The 24,569-nt window shown below is 41.3% G+C and overlaps 1 protein-coding gene across 2 annotated transcripts; it reads left to right on the top strand.

The window, feature by feature from the left end:
• Window positions 1–24,248, top strand: SDR16C5 (short chain dehydrogenase/reductase family 16C member 5). Of its 2 annotated transcripts, XM_081071276.1 has the most exons (7): window positions 1–6,397; window positions 9,948–10,294; window positions 14,644–14,775; window positions 16,256–16,355; window positions 18,858–19,002; window positions 19,660–19,785; window positions 22,262–24,248. In XM_081071276.1, exons 2-7 carry the CDS (start codon window positions 9,962–9,964, stop codon window positions 22,353–22,355), a joined length of 930 nt encoding a protein of 309 aa, XP_080927402.1. In that variant the 5' UTR covers window positions 1–6,397; window positions 9,948–9,961; the 3' UTR covers window positions 22,356–24,248. The 2 variants fall into 2 exon arrangements, with proteins under 2 accessions (XP_080927402.1, XP_080927403.1); XM_081071277.1 differs by lacking the exon at window positions 19,660–19,785 and having other exon boundaries at window positions 22,262–24,233.
• The last annotated feature ends 321 nt before the right edge of the window (window positions 24,249–24,569 follow it).

The raw sequence follows: 24,569 nt of genomic DNA, 5'->3' as shown, positions 1-24,569 counted from the left end.
TGAAGCAAAAAAGATCTAAAACCACAGCTTCTGGAGAAACATTTGTTCTTGTTGATCTTGTGCCTCTCTTTGAGCTTGATCTTGGCCTACCGCTGGGCCTTGCAATTTCAGAACAGGGTCTCTGAAGACATCTTTGTTGACGACAGTTTTATCCAAGGGGATATCCACAGAGTTCCTTGTGGGCATGAGGTGATTGTAGTTATAAATTTTCACAAAAGATTTGATCTTTGACCTCTTAACAGTTTTGTTCTTACCCATGGCAGCTGTTACTTTTCAGGGATAGCAGTCAATTCCCACCACCAGAGCATGGCTGTAGGGGTGGTCTGAGGTGCCATCATCAATGTTCTTCATGATGACCACTTTTGTCCGGAGTAGTGTCTGGCCAGGACCAGCACCACTTTCCCAGTTTTCATAAACTTGCCCATTTTGACAGCAGCCACTCGGGCCTACAGCCTCAATTTACTATTTTCAAACCATAGTTGTCTGAAAGTAACTGAAACCTCAGAAAGCAAAAACATGGACAGGACATGGGGGAAGGGACTACTGTTATTTTGAATTATTTCAAAATTCAAAAACAATGCTTTTAAGGATGAATATAATGACTTCCATTTCTGTTTATATGGGCAACTCGATATCCAAAGAAAGTTTTCCAGTATGGAGCTAAAAATTCTAGATAAAAGTTTTTAAAAAATCTTTTAAAATAATTGGCAGAACTGTTGGTAAAGGAGACAGATAATGAGAAAGTAAAAATCCTGAGAGGTAAACCTATCTTGGGCTGGTGTCTGTCAGGAGGCAGGGAGGAAGATGTATCTGGCTATCCTAAGTGCTCATAAACTGGGGAGAACAGACAAAAACATGAGGCCTGTAAAAGACAGCAGGGTAGACTGGGAAACACCCACATGAACCCAGAATCCCAGAAAGGTTACACTGCCTGAACTGGAGAGAGAGGCATATGTGGTAGAGAAAGACAGTATATTTGGGACTAGAGTGTGTACCACCAGTATTACCTCCACTTCCCAATAAATCCAAGCCAAATAGTTGGTTTAAAATCTCCCAGCAGAACTTATTGGGGTGATGGAATGCATCCTAGTAATGCACAACTAACAGCAAAACTATATAAATTTATTAAATTTAAATATGTAAAAAATTTACTAAAATCCAAACTGTACACTTAAAATGGGTGAATTTTACAGCATGTAAATTACACCTCAATAAAGTTTTATAGGATGGAGGGCTGGGGGGCAGGTTGACTGTCTTGCCCTCATCCTGATCACATTGTCCACCAACAACTTTTTCTCTAGCTAATACAGACAGTTAATGCCCTTCACTAGTACTATTTCCACTGATCAAAGATAGAATCAAAGGGAGAAAGAAATCCAAGAGAAAGGCAAAATGAAAAGAGGAGAAAGCTTAATCTGTGCTGTGAGACACTGGCTGTGTTAAATTGTCTCCCAACATGATTTAAGCAACCTTGGCATAACAAACGAGGTCAAATCTACATAATCTCATTACCATGCCACTCACACTATGATGACTCAGAAAGAAAAAAAAAAGTTTGTTACAGATGATAAGATCTTGAAATCAAAAGAGGAGCAAAAACAAACTAATAACAACACATCCTTTTGTCTTGTTCCATGAGAGGTGGAATGAGGAGTGTTTGGCTGTGTGACCAGTCCTCCTGAGAAAAGTGGTACACAGGAATTCCAGTCATGTGCCCAGTCCTATCATTGTCTTCTCTCAGTCTTAGCTTTCTTAAACTCTTGAGTTTCTTTGGTATATGGTTACTTTCCCCAAAAGATGGTAGCACAAATGTCGCCTACCTCCGTCAATTCCTGCATTACTTATTCATATGTATTGTTCTCCCTATTCTTTCACATGAGTCAGATGTATTTGCTTCCTACTTCTGTCCCAGCTAACACTGCCTTCCTCTCGTCATGGAACAAACAAATCTAGCTTTAAGATAATTCTGTTCTTCTCTGAGAATTTATAATCTACCAAAATCAAGACAGCATCTAAGATAATACATTTTGGTTTAAACCTAAGATATTTTGAATGGGACATCTGGTGAAGAGACTTCTTCCACTATTTTGCAAAGTCATCCCCAAAGACAATATGTTCTTAAAATGAGTCTTACATAGAAAGTATATACACTTTAATCATTATTTTGGTTTTTAGTATTATAAAATAACGCATAACATTTGTAAAAAGTCTAATACTACAAAAACATATATGGGAAAACTCCCTTCATACCATCACTCAACTTTGTTCCCCTCTAGGAGTAACCACTGTGAACAGTTTGATGTGTATCTGTCAGGTCCCTCCCTTTATGCATTTTCATCTGTATTTTACACATACATACACACACACACACACACACACACATAATATAATCATAAATTTAACTTCAAAGAGGTAACTCTGTACTTTGTTTCCACTTACACCCTGGAGATCTTCCCCTGCCAATAAATATCGTTCTAAATTCATTCCTTTTGTCATCTTCATAGAATTCTATTATATGACAACACCATGATTAATGGAATAGATGTGCATTCAAATAGTTTCTATTTTTGTTTTTTGCTATTGCAAAAAAGCTCCAATGAGAATTCTTTCTGCACAAGTGTCAACATTCCTATGATGGAATCCTAAGTGTGAAAGAGCAAAGTCAAAAGGCGCAATAGTTCCAGCCCATTTGCCTTCAGGAAAGGACACACCAACACACTCCCACTCATAATACTTGAGAATGCCTATTTGCCCACACCCATAAACTCCTGGACTTTTATCTAACTTTTTAATATCGATGATGGGAAAAAAGGATATTGCTTTTTAATTTGCATTTTCCTGAATACCAGTGAAACATCTTTTCAAATGTTTTCAGTCATTTGTATTTATTTGCCTATGAATTACCTGTGAATTTCTTTACCTATTTTTCCTACCGTCTTACTCAAATTGGTTTATAGAAATGTCACAAATTATGGCTAATTATCAATTTCAGTTCTTTATATGAAAATAATTTGTCCTCGTCTGTTACTTGTTATTTTACTTTGCTTATGATTTTTTTTGGCTGTATAGAAGTTGACGTTTTTTATGAGTCAAATGAATAATTAATGGTTTCAGGGGGTGGGAGGGTTCCTTGCCTAGCCCCAAATTATAAAATAGTTTTCCTGTATTTTATTTCAATACTTTGGTTTTTGTTTTTGTTTTTTTAATGTCAAGACTCTTATTCCATCTGGATGCCCCATGTCCTATTTCTACTCACTGTGTTTGTTTACTAAATTGGAATTACTCCGGGTTTCTGTTGGGAAGAATGACTCATTTCTGTAGCGCCTTCCCTGGGTGTGTTTTGGGTTAAGGTATCTTTTGCTCTGGTTTCTGGAAATGGGATCCATCTGCTTACCAACTTCTAGTCAGTCCTCACTGGTAGTCCCTTTCTTTCTAGCACTATCATGCTTTCATTCACATTTTTATATCTTCCCTTACATTTCAATGGAATTTTGAAATAAAATAGGATATAAATGAATATACTCAGTCATCCATCGTGAATGGAAATGTCTTTGTATGTTCTAACAAATATTTTTTATTATGAAATAAAAATATGCACATAATGGAAAATTTGAAAAACACAAAAAGACATAAAGAAAAAAATAAAAATCAACCAAAATTCTACTATTCGATAATAGAAAACGCTAAGATGTTGGTGTTTCTAATGAATATAAATAAAATTTTCATAGAAATGAATGATCATATCATATACTTAGTCTTGTACTATGCTTTTTAAATTCACATTGCATGAAGAGTATTTTCCTATACACTTGAAAAATACGATCTGCACATATTTCTAAGATCATTTTTTTATTAATATAGATATTTCCAGGAAAAGTAATACATTCCCATGATTCAATACAGTCAACAGTCAAAAGTGTCCTTTCCAACCCTTGACTCCTGCTAACCAGTTTCTCGTCCTGAAGTCAACAAATGACACCTAATTATCTTGTAAAGATAAAAGTCCCATAGGTGGAATTGGGTGAGAGGGCCTATCCCTCTCTAGCTCCGAATATAGACTTACTCTCTAGAAATGTATAGTTTACAGTGCCCCCATATGAAGACATTCTTTTTTTTTTAAACTTTGTATTTATTTAAGTGTGTTTTTCCATACCCATCAGCTCCAACTCAAGTAGTAGCTCCAAGTCAAGTAGTTGTTTCAATCTAGTTGTGGAGGGCGCAGCTCACAGTGACCCACGTGGGGATCAAACCAGCGACTTTGTTGTTAAGAGCACCTAGCTCTAACCAACTGAGCTAACCCACCACCCCACTTTTTCTTTTAACACTTGTCAATTTGGAAGGCAAGAGATGTTTTACTATGCATTTCTCTGACTACAAATTAAATTAAAACATTTATTTTGCACATTCGTTAGCCCATTCTGCATCTTCCATCACAAATTGTCTGGTCCTAGCCTTTGCCACAAAGGACCCTTTAAAAATACTTTCATAGCTCTCAGGATTATAGTCAATTCACTGAGTTTCCCCCACATCAAGTCAAAGTAGGGCCTTTTCCAAACAGCAGAAACTCTACTTCCCTTAATTATATTATCTGTGAAACCCCCACTGCTTTGCATTCATATTTTGTTTTAATGAGCTTTCTAACAATGCTTCTTTCTTGAGATCTACTCCAAGTTTCTGACAGAAGAGTGACAGCCCAGGATTTTGCTTAGAGAAACCATAAAGATGACATAAGGCTGATGTTTTCCAATGTTCACCCACTGGAACTCTTACAGGCATATCGTACAACTCGGAGACCATCACCTAACTTTTCTGTGCCTTAGTCACTCTCACTCCCAGGTGTTGCTCACCTCCACATCTTGGCTCATTCTGCCTACAAAGTCTGGAAGGCCCTGCCAGCCCAACTACCTCTCCTCCCTCATCCAGGCTAGGTGCCCCTCTTCTATGCACTGAGGATCTGAAGTGCATGTCTATTATCTATATATGTGAAGTTCATGAATGTGTCTCTCCTTTCCCCAAAACACAGCTCTGCAGTTCCCTGGAGCCATACACAGAGCCCTGCACAGTACATGCCACAGGGTGATGACCCCTGAAACCAATGCACACACACCTGTCCTATTCAACTTCCAACAGCACCGCTACTCAAACGATTTCCACAGCTCACCACAGTTCACCACTGCCTACAGGAACATAAATAACCTCCTAAACACTGAAGTGACATTCAAGGCTCTCCCTTGCACCTACTTTTCCAGGCTTCAGACAACCTGTTTCTTCTCACAGCCAAATAAAGAACAAATGTGCAGTCTTCACACACCCAAGTCTGTGCCAGATATAGGTTGGCTAAGGTGGCTCTCCTCTGGGCCTTCACCACTTGTGCACATCCTACACAACACCGGGTGAAAAAAAATTCCTAGTGCAATCTTGTCCTTATTCCCCATTTTTCCCTCAACACCACATGATTCATTGACATTTCTGCTCCTTTTGTCACACATCAAACTCCACCCTCTATTATAAGCAGACTTATGCCTATATTAGATGATTTGCTAATGTCGAGTGATTGTTATCTTTTTTTCCTTGACAGATGTGGCATTGCTGTATTTTCTGGATAGTTGTACACAGAGAAGATAATCAACAACTACTGATTGGGTTAGAATGCACCGCTGACATTTTCTCTTTTTTCCCAACCTCACCTTGTTAAAACAAACTTCTCCCTCACCCTCTTCTCCCCCGCCTCTGGCTAGCGCAGCACCACACCCGCCGCCCCCGGCTCTCCCACGCCTACGCTACTTACCACCACCGGGCCAAGAGAGCTGTTGACCTTGATCCCAAGTGGAAGAATCTGATGCTGCTGGTGAACTCCGCTTCTGTGCGCTGCATTGCTGGTTGCAGAGGCACGACCTGGCTCCCTCCCCGCAAGGACTTCCGCACCTGCCTCCTCTTTGTTCTCTAACACAAAGGTTCCCAGCCTTGAGACTGCGCTTGGAAACACCTGGAGAACTTTTTAAATGCTCTTACCTGAGCCCCGCTCCCCTTCCAACTCAGAAATTCTGATTTAATAATCCAGGGAGTAGGCTAGCAGAATTTTTAAACGTCCTTTAGGGCTTTTGTTCAAAATCTTGGCGTGCGCGTCGGGTCTACGCGACCTAATTTCCAGCTTCTTAATCTGACCGCCTGGGGAAAATAAGAAAGAAAGAAAGGAGAGCGGACGAGATGGCGCGCGGAGCCTGGGACTGCCCCACCCTTTAGACTTGCGCGGGCGCCGCCTGCCCGCCTTTAGACTTGGCCTCTGGCGTGCGCCGGGATAAACCCCTGAGCTTTGCCCCGCAGCGAGCCAGTGACAGCAGTGCCCGAGGCGGACGAGACGGGCTTCTCCGCGGACTGCGAGGGCAGAGTGTCCGGGGTGAGTTGCCAAGGTCTGGGCCCGGGGGCCGGGCACGACCTCCGGAGGCGAGCCCCCGGAGGTGGGGTCGTGCGAGGCCCGCGAGCCCGCGGGCGTTACAGCGAGATGGGAGCGCCCAGCGAGCGCGGGAGGCGGGCGGCGGGAGGCGGGCGGCGGGAGGCGGGAGGCGGGAGGCGAGCGGCGAGCCCTAGGCAGCGCTGCGCTTCCGGGGAAGCGCCAGGCGGCAGAGTCCCGGAGGCCCAAACTGCCGCGGCGGCCACCGAACCCTGAATCTCGCAGGAGTAAGCGGCTAGACTCCCTCCCCGAGCAGAGAGCGAGATGACTCTCTGGTCCCCTCTTCCTCTTCGGTCCATTCTGCCCAGGTGCCCTCCTTTCTGTGCTGACTGCATCTACCTCTCCCTCCCCACTGCCCCCAATTGCCACTAATCACCCCCACCACCCCCCTCCCGTGCCCCGTACCAGGGCCAACTTTCTATTGTGCCCTGTCCTGGGAAGCAGATGTCACCTGTTTACAACGCACCAAATTAGTTCAGCGTTTGGACAAAGAGGCTAGGGAAGGGGATGGAGACACTCAAGAAGTCTTCAGCCACATTAAATTTAATGTGCTCTGTCACTTCCTAAGGAAGAGTCTTTACACTAAAATGGAACCTTTCGTTTACTTTTGTAAGTATACTTACTATAACCATCTTTCATTGATATAGCCAGGGATCATTAAATTCATGTTAATAGAAACACCAGTCATAGCTCTAGCTAATATTTATTTTGCTGTCATTATGCGCTTGGCACTGTTCTAACGAGGCCTGTAACCTGGCAGGCCCTGAAATCCAGCTGGATGCCTATTGCCCCACCCCCACCCTGTGCATCCTAGGGGCCCGGGGACATTGAGGATTTTTTTTCTAATTTGCTTAGAAGTTTCATATGGGGTAGTAGTAACCATTAATACTTTATCTGCATTAACTCATTTAACTCCCTCCCACAGTTTCCCTATTTCATAAGTATTGATACATACTAGTAACAGTCCCCTATTTAATGGAGGAAACTAAGGTACAACAGATGAAGTAATTTTTACCAAGTTTGCAGAGAAGTGGTGACAGATCCAGAATTCCAACCCAAACTTTTAACTCTAGACCTCAGTACCTGTGCAGGTCCCCCACAGACACCCTAAACTCCAGATGAGGGAGACCTCAGGATGCCGTGCTCTTAAGAACCTAGCAAGCATCTGCCAGGACAGGGATGAACAATGGACCCGTTCTAGGTCTTGTATTGAGAGAGTAGAGTACTGACGTCTAGAACCCCTGCCATTCAGAACTTTGATGTAACACAAGTCAGGGGGGAGACTCCTAGTCACCCGCATTGTGAGAAGTAAACCTTTTTCCTTCTGACCTGGACTTACAAAGAGGTGTGCCTGAAAAGGGACATTGATGGCCTGGTATAGGCTTGCTCATAGAAGCCTTGTGGCAGTGCCCAGGCTGCAGTCTGGAAAGTGAGTCACATTACTGTGGGAAGTCAGACTCTCATCCTTGTACCTCATGACTGCGTGTTTAAACTGAGAGTCTGACGACCACTGTTCACCCTTCAAGGCACCTTTTTTCCAAGTCCTGCAGGGTCTGAGAGGCCCAGTCACTCATCCAAAAGCTATTCTGTGAAAATAAATTTGAGCAAAAATGCCAGAAACTTTGAGAGCTATTTCACCCAAAGCGTGGTGATACCCAGTGCTCCTCATCAGAGAACACACTTTGACCAGAATGTCCATGCCACCCACCACCAGCATTATTATTCCCTGGACAGTCCTGGACACACAGGTCAAACCTACCTCAAAGTTCAAACTCTTCTGTCCCTCTGCTGGGCAAGGTACTCCTAGATTCCTCTACCTCTTACCATTCATCATTTGGATTTCCACTCAGATGTCCCTTCCCAGCAAATCTCTCCTGTTGCTTCCTACCTTGGCCTCAAGATTGCTAAATCAGATCACCTGTCTACTCTCTATAGTTCCCTGCACTTTTCTTTATAATACTATGTTTATAGTGATGTATTTATTCATTTAATGTCTGTCTTTTCATAATGTTAGCTCACCAGGCCAGAGAATATGGAAGGCTGCCAATCCCTTTTGCCCCAGTGCCCAGCATCATATACTTGCACAGCATTACTGTTCAATAAATATCATAAATGAACACCTGGCTCTGCACTAACTAGCACAGGGGTTTTGGATAAAGCACTTCCGTATTCTTTCTGATCCTCAGCCTCATCTGCAGAATGAGCCAAGAAACAACAGTTTAGCTAACAACAGTTTACTAAGGGTCTGCCCATGCCCCAAACCCTCCTGTAGATGAATCTATCCACCCATAGTCATTCATAATAACTAGTCTGTTCTCAGCCAAACTTTAAAGTAAGTGAAGACCTGCTGTTCTTTAATAAAGAACACCTCTGTGCCTCTCAATTGAATACTCCATTGAGGGAAACACCCCAACCCCAGCCACAATATGCCCCCCGTTAAACATGTCTTCTCATCCTGGAGGAAATAAGACATTCCCTTCTTTCTCAGGTGGTGGTTATAGTAAAGCACCTTATAAACTCATTCTCACTAAATTGTGGGTAACTGATAGCAGGATGTAATCATGGAACCCTGTATGGGCTTGCCAAGGAGAGGCCTTTTATTCATTCAGCGAACCTATTGGGTGCCTTCTTGGTGAGCAGCACTGTGAATCTGAGAAACATGATAACATTCATAAAGGATTTACTATGAGTCAGCATTGTGGTCAAGCATGCGACATACATTCTTATTTCATCTGCAAAACCACTCTATGCCACAGGATCAGTGCAGATGCGGAGACTGAAGCCTAGAGAGGCTATGGAACTTGCCCCAGATTTCACCATTAGGCAGGGGCAAGACAGCACAGGAATTTAGGTCTGTCTCTCACCCATGTCCTACAATCACAGGGCCGAGTGGTAAGTGGTACAGCACAGGGGGCCTCAGAGCTGGGGAAGTGGTATCCGGAGCTGACAGTGAATCTGTCAGAAAAAGTTTGGAAATTCTCGTTACTTCTTTTCAAATACATGTGTACATAGGATTTTACACTTTGCTCTTGAATCTCAGATTTTAAATAGTGATGCAAAAAGGAGACAGAAATAAAACCAGAGACATAGCAGTTATCATAAACATTACAATATGGTTAAGACTTTGAACACAAAATCAGCCAACAGGACTCATGATTATTCAAAAGTAAAGTTAACTGAGAAAAATAATGAACTTCTCCTTTGAATTTTGGTGGGTTACAGTTCTGGTTAATGAACATTTCTGTCACTGCATCGCTTAGCAGTCATGCAGATGTGTGCCAAGCTTGAGCTTGGTGCTGTGAGTGAAAGTCGGCCAAGACACAGTCCAGGTCACTCCCCTCCCCTTTCAAAGTTCAGAGTTCACTACCAGAAGAGACGTTTAAATCAGGCTTCTCAGTTTCTTTCATTATTTCAGAAAGTATGAGCTCCATGTAATAAGCAAACTCAGCGGGGAATGGACACATACGTCTTTACATGAGCCTGTCTTTCTTTATAGGTGTCAGCCAGACTATGGCTCCCAGCCTGAGCTCAGCAAAGGAATTATTAAGATTCTTAGGAAAATCAGTGTTTACTGTTCTGGAGACTATCGTCTTTACCTTAATCCCAAAGCCACGGAAGAATGTTGCTGGTGAAATCATACTCATAACAGGAGCTGGGAGTGGACTTGGGAGGCTCTTAGCCCTCAAATTTGCCCGCCTTGGAGCTGTGCTTGTTCTCTGGGATATCAACAAGGAGGGGAATGAGGAGACGTGCAAGATGGCTCGGGATGCTGGAGCTGTAAGAGCTTATGCCTATACCTGTGACTGCAGTCGAAAGGAAGAAGTGTATCGAGTGGCTGATCAGGTAAATCGTGGGTGCTTTGGGTAGTAAGAACTCTACGTAAAAGCTTAGACGTACATCAGTGTCTTTATTTGTTTGGCTTTCTCAGTGCCGAATTGCCTGTCTCCAGCATCCCTTTAATTTAAAAAATATTGGGAAGTCAGAATTAGGATTTTTGAGTTCTTGCTGTATGCAACACACCATGCTAAGCACCCTGTATGTATTGTACCCTAATCCTATTAAGTAAGGCCCATTATTATCTGCATTTTACAAACAGAGAAAACTGAGACTTAGGGTAGCTTACCTAAGCTAAGTAGCTTACCTAAGAAACAGAGCTAATAAGTAGTAAAGCCACAGCTGGGACTTGAGTCTGTTGACTCTGGAGTACGTGCTCTAACCACCACGCTATACTAACTGTACTGACCCCTATTACAATATAAGAGGTAGATGATGGCACCCTTCTTTGAGGATAAAGAAACTGAGGCACAGAGATATTACATAACCTGCTTAGGGTCCCAGAGTTAGTGTATGAGTAAACCAGGATTTAAATCTGCATCTAGTCTGATTTTAAATCCAGTTATTTCCACTCCACAACAATGCCTTTCATTTGAATCTATATTTCACTAAAGTAATCATAAGAAAATCAGAATATTCTGTTCATCCTTAAGGCTCTTAACCTCAGTTGCTTCTTTGGTGGTGATGGAGATACACATATAAAGAATGCTTTCAGGAAACTAAAGCTCCAAGATGCCAGTGGCAAGTATTTTCTTAGTTCGTAGAGGCACATACTTGTCTGATGGCTGCCTCCTTTTCTTCAAGGATTTCTCTGTCCTCACATTGGCACAAGGACTCCACAAATCACACTCCTGGGCCACTGTTTTTGTGGCTCCCAGAGTTCCCCCATTTAGAGAGAAGGGAGGAAACAGACCAGCCTGTGATAGGCAGCCCAACCACAGTGGAAAGTATTGCATAGCTTCTTGGCTCTAAAATGGATCCCTTGCTATTTTCCACCTCACTTCCTAGTGGAAAGGTTTACAGGTAATTGACTGGTGTATTTGTTTAAGTTTGTCTTTATATTTTACATATCTGTTCTACCATCTCCAATCACAGGCTATCCAGAACAAACTGGAGATCAAACCTGACCAGCTAGCATGGGCTCACACTGGGACCACCCTGCAAAGTGCAGTTATGTCTTTGCTGTAGCCAACCCCACAAATTATGCTCTTTGTACTTGAAACACCGATCACCTGGCATGTTGACTTACACTGACTACAAACAACTTCTCTGGCCACTCTTAAATAATAACCAGCTCATATTCAAACACTTAACGCCTTCAGATACTGAGCAAGCTAATATGAGGTGCTCCATAAATAATTACTTGCCTCTTTCCCATATCCATGATTTAGTTCTGCCCAGGATGTTCAGGTTCAGAAATGGTCAAACATGGCATACTACTAGCCTTTTATTCAGCTTTTCTTACTTCTAGGTCTTGGAAAGAATTAATTATATGCTCTTCGGCATTCAGGGAAAGCATACTACTCTCTGCCCTTATAAACCAAACATTTCCACTTCTTATTCTGGATAGTGGGGAAGGTACCAGAGAAATTTTATGAAATATCCCATAGAGGAGTGATCAAGGTAAAAATTGTCAGAGAGGTATGACAGTATTTTATCTCTACGGAGACCCCAATAACCTTGAAAACTTGTGTCCCTAGATCATAGCCTAGCACTGGAAGTCCAGCCTGGATACCTGGCATCCTGGATGAGAGGTCATTTTGAATAAACACAAGACCAGACTGGAGCAATGTAGTTGTCACTTATTCTTGATGTGGCATATTGAAGTGTCCTAACTATAGATTTAAAGACTGATCCCTTAGATAAGCCAAATCAGAATGGATTTTGCTCGGTCTACATCTATTTGACTGTATTAGTTCAACAGAAAACAAAAACAAACAAACAAACAAACAAAAACGCTTATTACAGGCATACTCAGAAATATTGCAGGTTCAGTTCCAGACAACTGCAGTAAAGTGAGGCATCTTTTTGCTGCTGAAGGGTCTTGCCTTATTTATAAACAATGCAACATCTGTGAAGCGCAATAAAGCAAAGCACAATAAAATGAGATATGCCTGTATTTGTAGCATCTGTGAAGATTTCTTAAGGTTTATTACTGATTCCTGATGTCTAAAGTCAGACTTCAGGATTGTTTCATCTTTTAAACTGGTCACTGGTAGAAGCAGACTTTTCCCTCTTCCCCACTATAACAAATAAGTAGTGGCTGGGAAATTCAAATCAGCCATCTTGGGCAGTGTGCAGTTAGATGCTGACGGGAGGGTCCTCCTACAGATGCTCTTGTTGGAGCACAGATGTTCACATAGAAATCCCTGCCGACAGTGGGCGCAGCTCATGTTGCCATCCAGGGCTGAACAAACTGTTGCCACATCAATAATGAATGCAAGGGGGAAAGAAGAAAGAAAGGAGAACTAGTTAAAAACTGGCATCTATTGCACTCTCCCTTAGATGTTACCTTTGGGCCCCTTATGAAACTACACAATACCATCTTACTCTCATCCCAGGATAAGCATTCTATCGTGTTTTCGTTGGTCAGCAATAGTTAAATATATAGTTAAGTCACAGTGAAATCTGATCCCTTTCCTCCCTAAGGTAGCAGAGGCTGAATTTAAAGGAAAAAAAGTAGACTTTAGAGGGGTAAGATAATCCTTTTTGTAAAAAAATTAAAAAAGATAACCCTATATATATATATGAAATAAAGAAGATTATTCACATGAAAAATCCTGTCACAAATGCTTAGTCTTATATATTTAAAGTATGATCCATAAAGATATAATTTTTATATGCTGCAAAGATGCAAGCCATGGATAATAAAACTCTAGGTGCCTACTTTAAAATTAAAATCTGATGTTTATTTTATTGAGCGTATGATGATATGCTTTATTCATGTGAGAAGTCGTAGTGGAACCACAGCCCTGTCTATTTCTTAGATATAACTTCCAGCGTTGCCATCCTGACTCTGCACTAGGGCATCAGCCTCTAATGCAAGCGCCCTCTTCCAGTCCACATCCCTATCCAGCTTTTGATTCTGCCTCAGGTGGGCCCTACCTTGTTGTTTCTTCTAGCCTTGACTGCTGTTCATCTAGGATTTGACTATATATTTTGGCCACTCTCCCAATAAGACTTTGTTAGATTGTTCCTAGTGCTTTTATCTGAAAACTCTAACATGGAATGTGAGTTTTCCTTACTCTCTGTCATCCTAAATTTACTCTAGACTACAGATCTACTTGGCTATTAAATACCTAACACATGTCACCCTCATTGCTGGGACACAGGCCTTCTACAACAGCAGATGAGAAAGGTGGCCGCTTTCACATGGCTTCATTAATACATCCTCTCCTGCACCAAACTAGCATCCATACAGACAGGTGTGCATTCACATGTGCACACATGCATGCACACATGCAGACGCGCACACAGACACACAGAGAGATAGAGATGTCAGTGGTACTGCTGTGAGCCTCCTGTGCAGTACGTGGCAACTGCAACCAGTGGTTCTCTCTGATTTTGGAGACAGCATGGCCCCGGCTGTGTGATACAAATGACAGTAATGAAGTTTAAAACACAAAGAGGAGCAAAGAGACAGCGCCATCTCTTTTGTCAGTCCTTGAAAATCCTATGCTCATTTCTGACTTAAGAGCCACTGCACATTTGTTGTAAGGGGAAGACTCCAATGTCACAACCAGAATTTTTATTTCTCAAATAAAAGTTATCAACGACTCTGGCCAGAGTTACAGCAGGAAATAGGGCCTACTCTGATCCTCCCTTCACAGATCTTTTGCCTAAAAAGTTTGTGGGAGAGAGAAGAAAACCAGCTAGTTGATGAAAACAGTTCCGGCAGGTTCTGAGCTACACCGCATGTTTAAAACATAGATGTAAACATCACACTTCATTTGCTCCCTTCTCTACCCCATCTCTATGAGTGCTAGGTCTTGATTTATATGACATGGCTATAATGGCATATGTCCCATCACATTGATTTAAATGATATGCTACTTAGAACATAGAACAAAGTTACTAATCACAGAGTATTATAAGAACAGCTCTAACTGTAGAAGTAAAGCGTTATTGGATGTTGGAACCACCATAAGAAGGGTGGAAGAAATGAGAAGAAAAGCATCAGACTTGTATCTCTGATGCACTGTAAGTTCAGCAAAGGAAATAAAACATATTTGTTTTCAGACTCCATAAACTCAATCTGAGTTAACAAGGAAAATAGGCAAATAAAACTGGGGGAAAATTAAACCTAGATCATATAAGGAATTACTACATCGATGGTATTGCTCTTGTCACTCATTCAGGTTAAAAAAGAAGTTGGTGATATTTCCATCCTAATCAATAATGCCGGCATCGTAACAGGCAAAAAGTTCCTCGACTGCCCAGATGAGCTTATGGAAAAGTCTTTCGATGTGAATTTCAAAGCACATTTATGGGTAATTATTTTTTCTTCTCATAATAAATATGAAGCTACCCTGACATTTCAAAGTACCTTCCTCTTGTTCTCTTACAATATTATTAGCCTCTAAATAAAGCAGCTGACTTCTCAGTTTTAGACTTGCCCTGGTCTACCCAATCATCCCCTCCTGTTCCAACTTAACCCACACGTCCCAGAGCGTCTGCTCAGGGAATCCTATAAAGACACACTGTCTTCACAGTGGTACTACCATTTCTTGTTTGCTAAGCTCTATCCCACATACCTCTGGTATAATCCTTAAAACAGTTCGGCAAATAAGGGATCACAGAAGTTAAAAGATTTGCTCAAGTCTATAGAGCAAGTGACAGCACTTAGACATGACCTGGGTGACCTTATCATGTGTCTAAGCTGGAACTTTTGTAAGTGCAAGGGGGCATTATTAATAAGAAAGCATTAATCAGGTCTGTTCTGGGTAAAACAAAACATTTGGTCACCTGACTCAGTACCTAACCAAGGAGAGGAGGGCTTCAACCCGTAGCCCTGGTGAGGATATGCTGTGGACCTTAAGGGCTCTCAAGGCGTGTGTCCCCAGGGAGAAGCCAGGTGACTCATCACAGACCGTCTAATCTCAGGGTGCTTTTTATTATGCTGTATGGTTTGCTTGTTTTGATTTGCCACCTCTCTCTACATATTAGTTTCTCTGAAACTCATTGTGATGTAGACAAAGGTTGTTTGACTTTTATAAGAGATCCCTTTTCTCATATTTATCCCTATTCAAAAATAAATATGAAATACAAATACATGGCATATAAACATGCAGTGATTCATATTTGGTTAACTATTTCTTTGCTTCAGAATACACCTTCTCCCAGAGCTCATTGCTCTCTCCTTTACCTTCTTTCTCCAGATCCCACATCAAAGAAGAAGGTATCCTGCAGTCCTCAGACACAGCATATATCCCCTTTCTAACAGACATTCTCTTTTATGACATGGAATAAAAATAAGAAACCATTATTCAAAGAAGTAGAGATAAATTTAAAAACAAAGTGATATTTTTAAAGTGAAGCCAACAGCATCATGTCCTCTGAACAATGTTCAGAAAAATCTGAAATTTAAGTATGATCCAGGGCGGGGGAGGCAATTTAAATCCAAATAATCATATCCTTTCCTTTCTGGATTGTAGCTGCCACAGCCAAGATTTTCTTTTACTGCTTCAATTGTTGTCTTACTATTGTGTTTTTAAAAGGCAAATATGAACAAAATATAAATCTGAATAAACAATTTTTAATAATATTGGAATTGCCATCAGCAAAATACTGGTTTCATAAGTTAAACAAGTTAAGACGGTTATTTTTCAGATATTTAAGTTTTTAAAATGCCTTCAGGCATTTTTTTATGAGCTTGAAAAATGGTTTTTAATTAATATAAGGACCATATAAACATCTGAAAAAGTATAGTTTGGTATGAAATGTTAAAAAGTTTTACTTTGCTTTTCTTAGACTTATAAAGCTTTCCTACCTGCTATGATCGCTAATGATCATGGACATTTGGTTTGCATTTCAAGTTCAGCTGGACTAATTGGAGTAAATGGGCTGGCAGGTAAGAGAAATGGAATATTTCACACTTGTGCAATTATTTTCTAACTTGAATTTATGTAACAGCTCTGGTAATGAGCATTGACTTGATGCACTAATAATAAAAGAAATAAATTCAGAAATATATTCAATAAGCGAAGTAGTTGAGAACTTCATTATGCATCAAAACTGCCCATCAGATATATTTACTCGAAACTGAACTGTGTGTACTTTGGAATCATTAGGTCTTATACAATCCCCTGGGTTTAAAAAAAGAGAAACAGAGAGACCTTACTGATAAATGTTTTTGCACAAGTGATTAGCATAGTCAGCAACCCCCCAAATTCACCTGAGATGGTTTTCAGGAGGGTAAGGAAGACCACGTTGCCTTCTGAAGTTTCCATTCAGTGGTCTCCCCCTGCTGTCTGTTTGGAGGAAATTTCTCCACCCCAAGAAACCTACACTTCACCTCTTGGCTTTTCCACTGTTTGGAAGACTTGCAGGAAGTGGTTGTCATTTCAACTGACTTGACATTAGTAGTGGGAAAAGGACAAAGAAATGCACCAAAATGCTTGGTGAAGGTGGCCCAACTCAGGAGCTGGCTCAAGGAGGAGCCAAAGTCATGTCTTTCCCTACCAGGCATTCCCTGGAGCAATGTCCTGTGTACTGGCTTACACAGATCCCTGGGACTCACACATCAGAAACCCTAGCTGTGACACTCAGACAACATTGGCCAGCTTGCTGATTGGGTACTTCCTAATGCTTTTGAGCTGAGCGGCGCAGCTCAAGATTCACAACCCTAGTATAAGCACAGTCCATCTCAGATAGGTTTTTCAGAACCACCAGTCACCCAAAATGTTACCAGTCTATACACGTCTCCCTGTACCCTGGATTTTCTTTCCTCTATCCTTAGAATTCATCAAGTATTATTACCTCTCTCAAATGTCTGATAAATCACAGAACTTTGGAATAAAACGTGTATTTATAGCTCCTGTTAGTCCTTTTTCTGACACAGGACCTCTATCTTCAGATAGGCTCTTCCCCAACCCCAGCTCACCTTAGAAACAAGTGTAAGCCTTTTGTAATTCCTGCAGTGTAGGTCTTGGTTCCCATGCATCAGAAACATCAGAGGTAGTATTTAGGATGCAGAGTCCCTGGTCCTGGGCCATCTCTGCTCATCCTAACCTCGGGCATTGAGGAGCTCAGGAGCTGCATTTATACCAAATGACACATGATCCTAGAAGCTGCTCAGGACTCCTCCCCTCCCTACCTCTATCATCTTACCCACTGTCTGGGCAGCAGCAGGGCCTGATAGCCCCACACTTGGCACCTGTAGCCTGGTTCTTGCCAGTTGTGGTAGCTGCTTCTCTTGAGAAGCAAGTAAATATACCTCTTTTGACTGTGAGAGCAAAGGAAAGTAGAAGTTCACCTAAACACCTTTCCTACTCCAAACTTTTCAGCAAATTATTCAATGTGTTTACTTGAAGTGAGTGTGATTAAAGACAAAAAGCTGACATAAATGCCACTTTCTGCGTTTTCAAGATATTTAAGAAGTTCAGGTTGAAGCTACTGAATCCTTTATTTTTCTTCTGGAAGTAAGAAAAAGAGCAATAGTTGGAAGAAAACTTGATCTGAGTATCATGATTCACACTACCCTCCCTTGCCTCTGCTCCTACATCACTTATTATTTTATTTCTTCTTTTTTGTGTTTTCCGCCCCTCCTGGGTTGAAGTTGTTTGAGACAGGGACTGGACACAGATCTTATGCCCCCTGTAACAGCTAGCACCGTGTCTGACCATCCATTAACGTAGGTGAAGTCTAGCAGCGTGACCCACAGGACGTTCCCCACAGCCCTGCTTCTCCTAGCATCCGCTTGGTCGTTACCAACTGGATTTATGTGACTGTGTCCTTTCCACTCACTCCTCACTTCTTCCAGTGGGAGTAGACCAAGACCATACAAAATATGAACTCTGAAGTTGTCCCTCTCTCTGTTGGTATTAGTGTTACAAGGAAACCTTAATGTAATGCCATTTTTAAAACTTCAGGGCCAGCCCGGTGGCTCAGGCGGTTGGAGCTCCATGCTCCTAATGCCGAAGGCTGCCGATTGGATTCCCACACGGGCCAGTGGGCTCTCAACCACGAGGCTGTCTGTTTGACTCCTGGACTCCCACAAGGGATGGTGGGCTCTGCCCCCTGCAACTAAGATTGAACAGGCACCTTGAGCTGAGCTGTCGCTGAGCTCCCTGATGACTCAGTTGGAGCATGGGGCTCTCAACCACAAGGTTGCTGGTTCGAGGTATGGTGGGCTGTACCCTCTGCAAACTAACAATGGCAATTGGACCTGGAGCTGATCTGCGCCCTCCACAACTAAGATTGAAAGGACAACAACTTGACTTGGAAGAAGTCCTGGAAGTACACACTGTTACCCAATTAAAAAAAAAAAAAACTCCTATTCACCTTCCCCCCCCCACCCGCCAAAAAAAAAATGCACTTCAGAATATGCATTAGTGTTATTTGTCTTTTACAGATTATTGTGCAAGTAAATTTGCAGCCTTTGGATTTGCTGAATCTGTATTTATAGAAACATTTGCCCAGAATAAAAGGGGGATCAAAACCACCATTGTGTGCCCATTTTTCATAAAAACTGGAATGTTTGAAGGTTGTACTACCAGGTAAGTATGTTCTTTGATTTCAAAGGAACTACGTTTTTATAAATGATTGGCCATCCAATATATTTTGTTTTTTTTTTTTTTTCCATTGTTTAAAAAGACTTTTTTCTAGGATTCAGCCCGATTTATAAATGGTTTCAGAATTTCTTTACCCAAATGTGTTTATGTTTAAGATATTGAGTTTAATGTGAATGGTTTATGAAGACTGTGTCCAACTCTTAGCCACCCTGCAGCCTGGTCTGCTCATTCATCTCCTTGGCACTCCTGGTCACATTCCTTTTCTGCCGCCCAATTCTTTTCTACCCTCATCCCTGATTCCACAGAAGAACTGGAAATCATTGAAGGGACACAAATGCTCAATTCTGCATTACATGGAGATAGCAGTCAGTTTTGAAAGACTTGTTTACAATATTTGGATCATTTGTTTAATATAGTTTCACATATATGCGTATTGTAACAACAATGTATTAATTAGAATCATCATTTTCCATTTTAAATTCTAGTTATCACTATGTTGATAATAAGGGAATAAATATAGAAATAGATCAAATCTGGAAGGGGAAAAAGCAAATGAATGATAATGTCTTACAACCTTTTTTTATTCCTAATTTGTAAGAACTGTTTTTATTAATTTCTTAATTTATTTTTTTAACCTCCTAGCTGCCCTTCTCTGTTACCAATTCTGGAACCAGAATATGCAGTCAGAAAGATAGTAGATGCTATCTTACAAGAAAAACTTTACTTGTATATGCCAAGGTTTTTATACATCATGGTATTTTTAAAAAGGTAACTATCAGCTTCTCTTACTTCTCTAATGTGCCAATCAACAACTTATTCCAAATCCTATCAGGAAAAGCCAGGGGGGAAAAATCTGTTAGATGAATGAATGTTGATCCCTTCCTTGTGCCCACCTGCTGACACAATCTCAAATTTGCATAGTTGCAATGCCTCACAGGGGCCTGCAAAATGGAGTTGAGTCCTTCTAGCCATCTTAGTATTTTTTGTATTATTGTCAAAAAGAAGTGTATTTACTGAATGACCTGTGGACAAATTGAAGTGACTTTTTTTAGGAGAGGTGCTATTTCATGTGCTCAGCATAGAATAATCATGTTGGACTAGTTCTTATGTCCATGCTTCTTTGAGTACAGGGCGCAAAGTCAAGGCCAGACAGCAAGCCAAATATTTCAGGAATTTGAGGAATGGGTAAAACTGGCAATGGAGGATGAACGTGAGCTATAAGATGGTTAAAGAACTTGGGGTGGGGAAACTGAAAAGGTTTCCCTGTTAAAAGGAAAGAGAGCATCTTTGCCCATCCTTCTCTGTTCTCCACTGGGTTTCCATGCTGAGACACAACAGCTCCTGTTTATGAACATTTGACCCAGTTACTAGAATGGCAATGCCGAATTGCTGAAGCACCTGCCAATTCCCACTGAGTTCATTTTCTAGACTGTAATAGGTCATCTAGTTATACTTCCCCCTCATAGGGGTTTCTGCTTTGCAAGGAAGCACATTCCATTATTGAACCACTCCCCTCTGCTGAGTTGAAATCTGTCTTGTTTTAACTTCCATTGGTTCTAGCTTTGCCCTCTAGCACTGCAAGTAACTCCATTCCTCTTGACAACAAAAATTCTTCAGTTGTTTAAACATAGATCTCATGCCTCATGTCAACAGCATGGCTATAAGCCATTGCCTTTCCTGCATAAGCAAATGTCCTTTCTCTTTACCTAGTTGTATTTTGTGCAATGAACCAAAATCATTCTTACATCCCTTCACGTTGCCAGGCTTCACCTAGCACAGGAATGCTGATTGATACAGCTGACTGAGGCCATGTGGGTCAGGGCAAAGGGTTTCTGACAAGGAGTTTGAAATCTAGGGTTATAATCCTGCCGTTTCCTAAGTCTGTGACTCTGAGCATGACCTTTATTCTCTGTGCCCAATTTCCTCATTTACAATGTAGAAGTCAATGCTTGTTAGTTTGTAAATGAGTGAATGTAATGCACTGTTTATTGGGCAGTGTGTGTTCACAGTACAGTGGCAACTCTTGCCTAGTAGTGGTTTATAGGATAGTAATGCCAATTGTAAAAATCATAGGACATAATTTTTCTAATTTTTAAAATAATTATAGCATTTATATTTACTTTTATAGGATATTAGTTCTGGGCCCCAGACTGGGAGAGATCTACATAGTTCCTGAGAAGGCTTTGGAAACATGAAGAAGTTCAGTGAAGGGGATCACAAAACACTTCTTCAAATATTTTATTCAACAAGCGTTAGAGAGTGCTTTGCATGGCTCACCATCTTAGGATCAGTGTTTACAGCAAAGAGAGAGACAAGAGTCCCTGCCCTCATGGGAATTATCTTCCTGAGGGACAGAGGGCAGGGAACAAAGAAAAAATAATAATAATAAAGTGAAAGAAAAGGTATCCTGGATGGTCATAAGTGCTACAAAGACATAAAGCAGAAAAAAGGAAATCCCAGAGTGAGAAGTAGAAGGGCACAAGTTGAGATTTAATTTTAAGTATGGTGATCAGGGGTGGTCTCATGGAGAAAGTGACATTTATGAGAGACCTGAAGCTGGAAGAGCAGGAACCACCAGGATATCTTGGGATGCCCTAGAGGGGCAACAAGCACAGGCTACTTTTCTTTATCCCAGCCTTAGGACAAGTCTAGGATTACTGTGCCTGGTGTGTTTCCTGTGTCTCTCCTTGTTCTGCACTGTGAACGTCAGGATCAAAGGGGTCAGAGTGCTCTGTTGGGAGGGGTCAGTGGGGGTGAAGATGAACAGTCCTAGTTGGGTCTTGCAAAAGGTCTGAAGAGCTATTACATCTAATCCTCGCAGATGTAATCCCAGAAAGATTGATGACATCATTTCACACTGGAAGAAACTGACACTCACAAGCTAATTAACTTGCCTGAGATGACATTGTAAATGACAGAGCCAGGATTTAAGCCAGGCTCATCTAACTCCACAAGACTTCACTGCTTCCTATCAGTCATTACATAGTGGTATAGTAAAGCTTTGGAAACGGACATCAGAAGTGAGTTGAATGACATAAATAAAGCAAGAAGGAATATAGAGACCCTGGGCCAGTGTCCTCCCACATGGTGACAAACCCCAGATGACCCTGAGGCATGCACATTAATGCGTGCATGTGTGAACGACTTCATCTGCGACAAGTTGGTGACAGTGCTATTCAGTTGAGCTGGAAAGATGCTTTCATGACTGTTAACCAAGGGTGTTTACTCTTATGTTCTTTTTTAGTGTCCTGCCCCTCAAGATGGCACTGCTCTTGGCTGAATATATGGGTACCTTCAAGGTAATGGATGGCTTCCTTGGCCAAAAGAAGAAGGACTAAGAACCAACTCTATGGCTGATTTCATCTGAAAACTCAACATTACATATTGCTTATTTCAAAGAAAAAAAGGATTTTTGTCTGATAAAATATATCTGGAGGCTACAACTATTCTTATTCTGCTATCTGGATTAGTATTTTCAATCAACACTTTTGAAAATAATGTTGCTATCTGCTTTTTGTTGAGTTTTTTTTTTTTTATTAATAAAAGCAGCCCATTTTTGTCATCTCTGCTTGCAACAGATGTGAGAGAGAATCTTCTCTCTCATGAACTGCCTTTTGCTCTGGTCATTGGGGAGATGTCTCAAATGGAGCAGGTAGCTATGCTTGAGCCTACATTGGGGAACGGGGGGTTGAGGGGGAGGATGAAGAGCAGGATGACTGTTTAGTTGGAATGCCCTCTTTCCAGAGGATACAGAGGACTCTGGATTTCCTATCACCTTGCTCTCAGCCTTCACCTTTTTAAACCTGTGCCACCCGGTGTAGAAAAGTCCAGCCTCCCAAGTCCTTCTTTCCAAAGCAGCCACACAAATGCTTACTTCTACATGCCCTGGATACTCACAGACTAAGTATCAATCCTGCTGAAGGTACATCAGAGGCCACTGTGTCAGAGAGCCTTCCTGTCTATTCTGGAATGATCCTAGTAGGCAGTGACCCTAGATCAAACTCGAAATGGGATCACTTTCTTTCCTAGAAGAGATCAAAAAATGGTGGCTTCTTACTCTGAAAATGATGTTCTACTGAGTTAGATGAACTGCTATCTATTAATCCAGAAAACACACTCATATAGTTAATTTCAAGTGTGATGTTAGTATTTCAAGTTGGAATTCATGTTGAGGTGTTTTTCCATGGGATGGGCAATTTTATTCATTTGTATTCATCAGTGCTGCCTTCGTTTCACATCGATTGTATTGTTACAGTTTAATCAACTGGCCAACCTCTTTCATGCTTTGGAGATTGACCATAAAAGAAAGATTAAGAAAAATGTGTTAATTACCATCCCCTGGAACTCCTTCCCAGGCCAGAGGGGCCACCTGCATTGCAAGAAAAACAGCAGCTTTTGTCTCTTTCCTTCTTTTGTGTGGGGAGCAGGAAGGGAAGACCCTGTGAGAGTCAAAAGAAAAGGATTTGAATATCTTGGAGGTAAGTTGCTCTTAGAAGGACAACAGGAATGGGTTATCTGGAATCCACTGTGGACTGATTTATATTGAGCTGTCTGCATGATTCTGACAACTCTGCTCCTGTATTTCCTTTCCATTCAGAAAGGCTTTTTAAAAAATTTATGATAAAAATGATAGCTAATATTTATTGTGCCTGGCACAAAGCTAAGCACTTTACACACATTATTTCATTAAATAAGAATATTACATCATTATTCAATGAATAATAAAGCTATTTGGTGTATGCCAGAGAATAAAAGGCGCTTTATTTCACTAGAGTGACATCCTACTCAACTGTAGATGTGTACTGAGAGGATCAAAAGGCCCTCTTAGACTAACCAACTGATGTTCCAAATCCTTGGTTAACAAGGTTAATTAAAAGAGAGGCACAATATTGCTCCTATATTGCAATTCCAAAAGCGTATATTCTAGGGGCCTGTCTATTTAGTTGAAGAATAAAAAAGAGACTCTCAGAGGATTTAACAGAACAAAGGTCTGGGGTGTAGTGGGCATCCACCACATCATAACAGCATAAACAGCAATTATTTCTAATTGGAGACCATCTTGGCTGGACTACTACAAAGGCCTGAAATTCGATTGTGGTTTTACAGTACCCATAAAATTGTATAAATGAATTCTGATTTACTTGAAGTACTCATATGAGAAGAAACCACATGTAAATTAAATGATTCTAGAGAGTAATAAATAACAAGGTGATTTAATACCACTTGGGAGCAAGTGTTCTCGGCGTGTGTGTCATACAAGTTTCCATCTGAAATTTAACCCTAATGACACCATGATCAAGACCCCAACACCTAAGCAGCCTTAAGAAATGGAAGGCAAAGGACAAGGGCTATGCCAGGATTGGGCACTCTACCCTCTGGGATGACATCATCTAGCATCCTGTAGTCAGCATGCTGTTCAAGAACTACGATAAGAAGAATTCTTGGGCAGCCGGATGGCTCGTTGGTTAGAGTGCGAGCTCTGAACAACAGGGTTGCCAGTTCGATTCTCACATGGGTCAGTGAGCTGCACCCTCCACAACTAGATTGAAGAC

This window comes from Rhinolophus hipposideros (genome assembly GCF_964194185.1).
Source record: "Rhinolophus hipposideros genome assembly, chromosome: 13".
NCBI classification, from domain to species: domain Eukaryota; kingdom Metazoa; phylum Chordata; class Mammalia; order Chiroptera; family Rhinolophidae; genus Rhinolophus; species Rhinolophus hipposideros.
The sequence above is the reverse complement of the archived record's forward strand: the minus strand, read 5'-3'. Positions and strand labels throughout refer to the sequence as shown.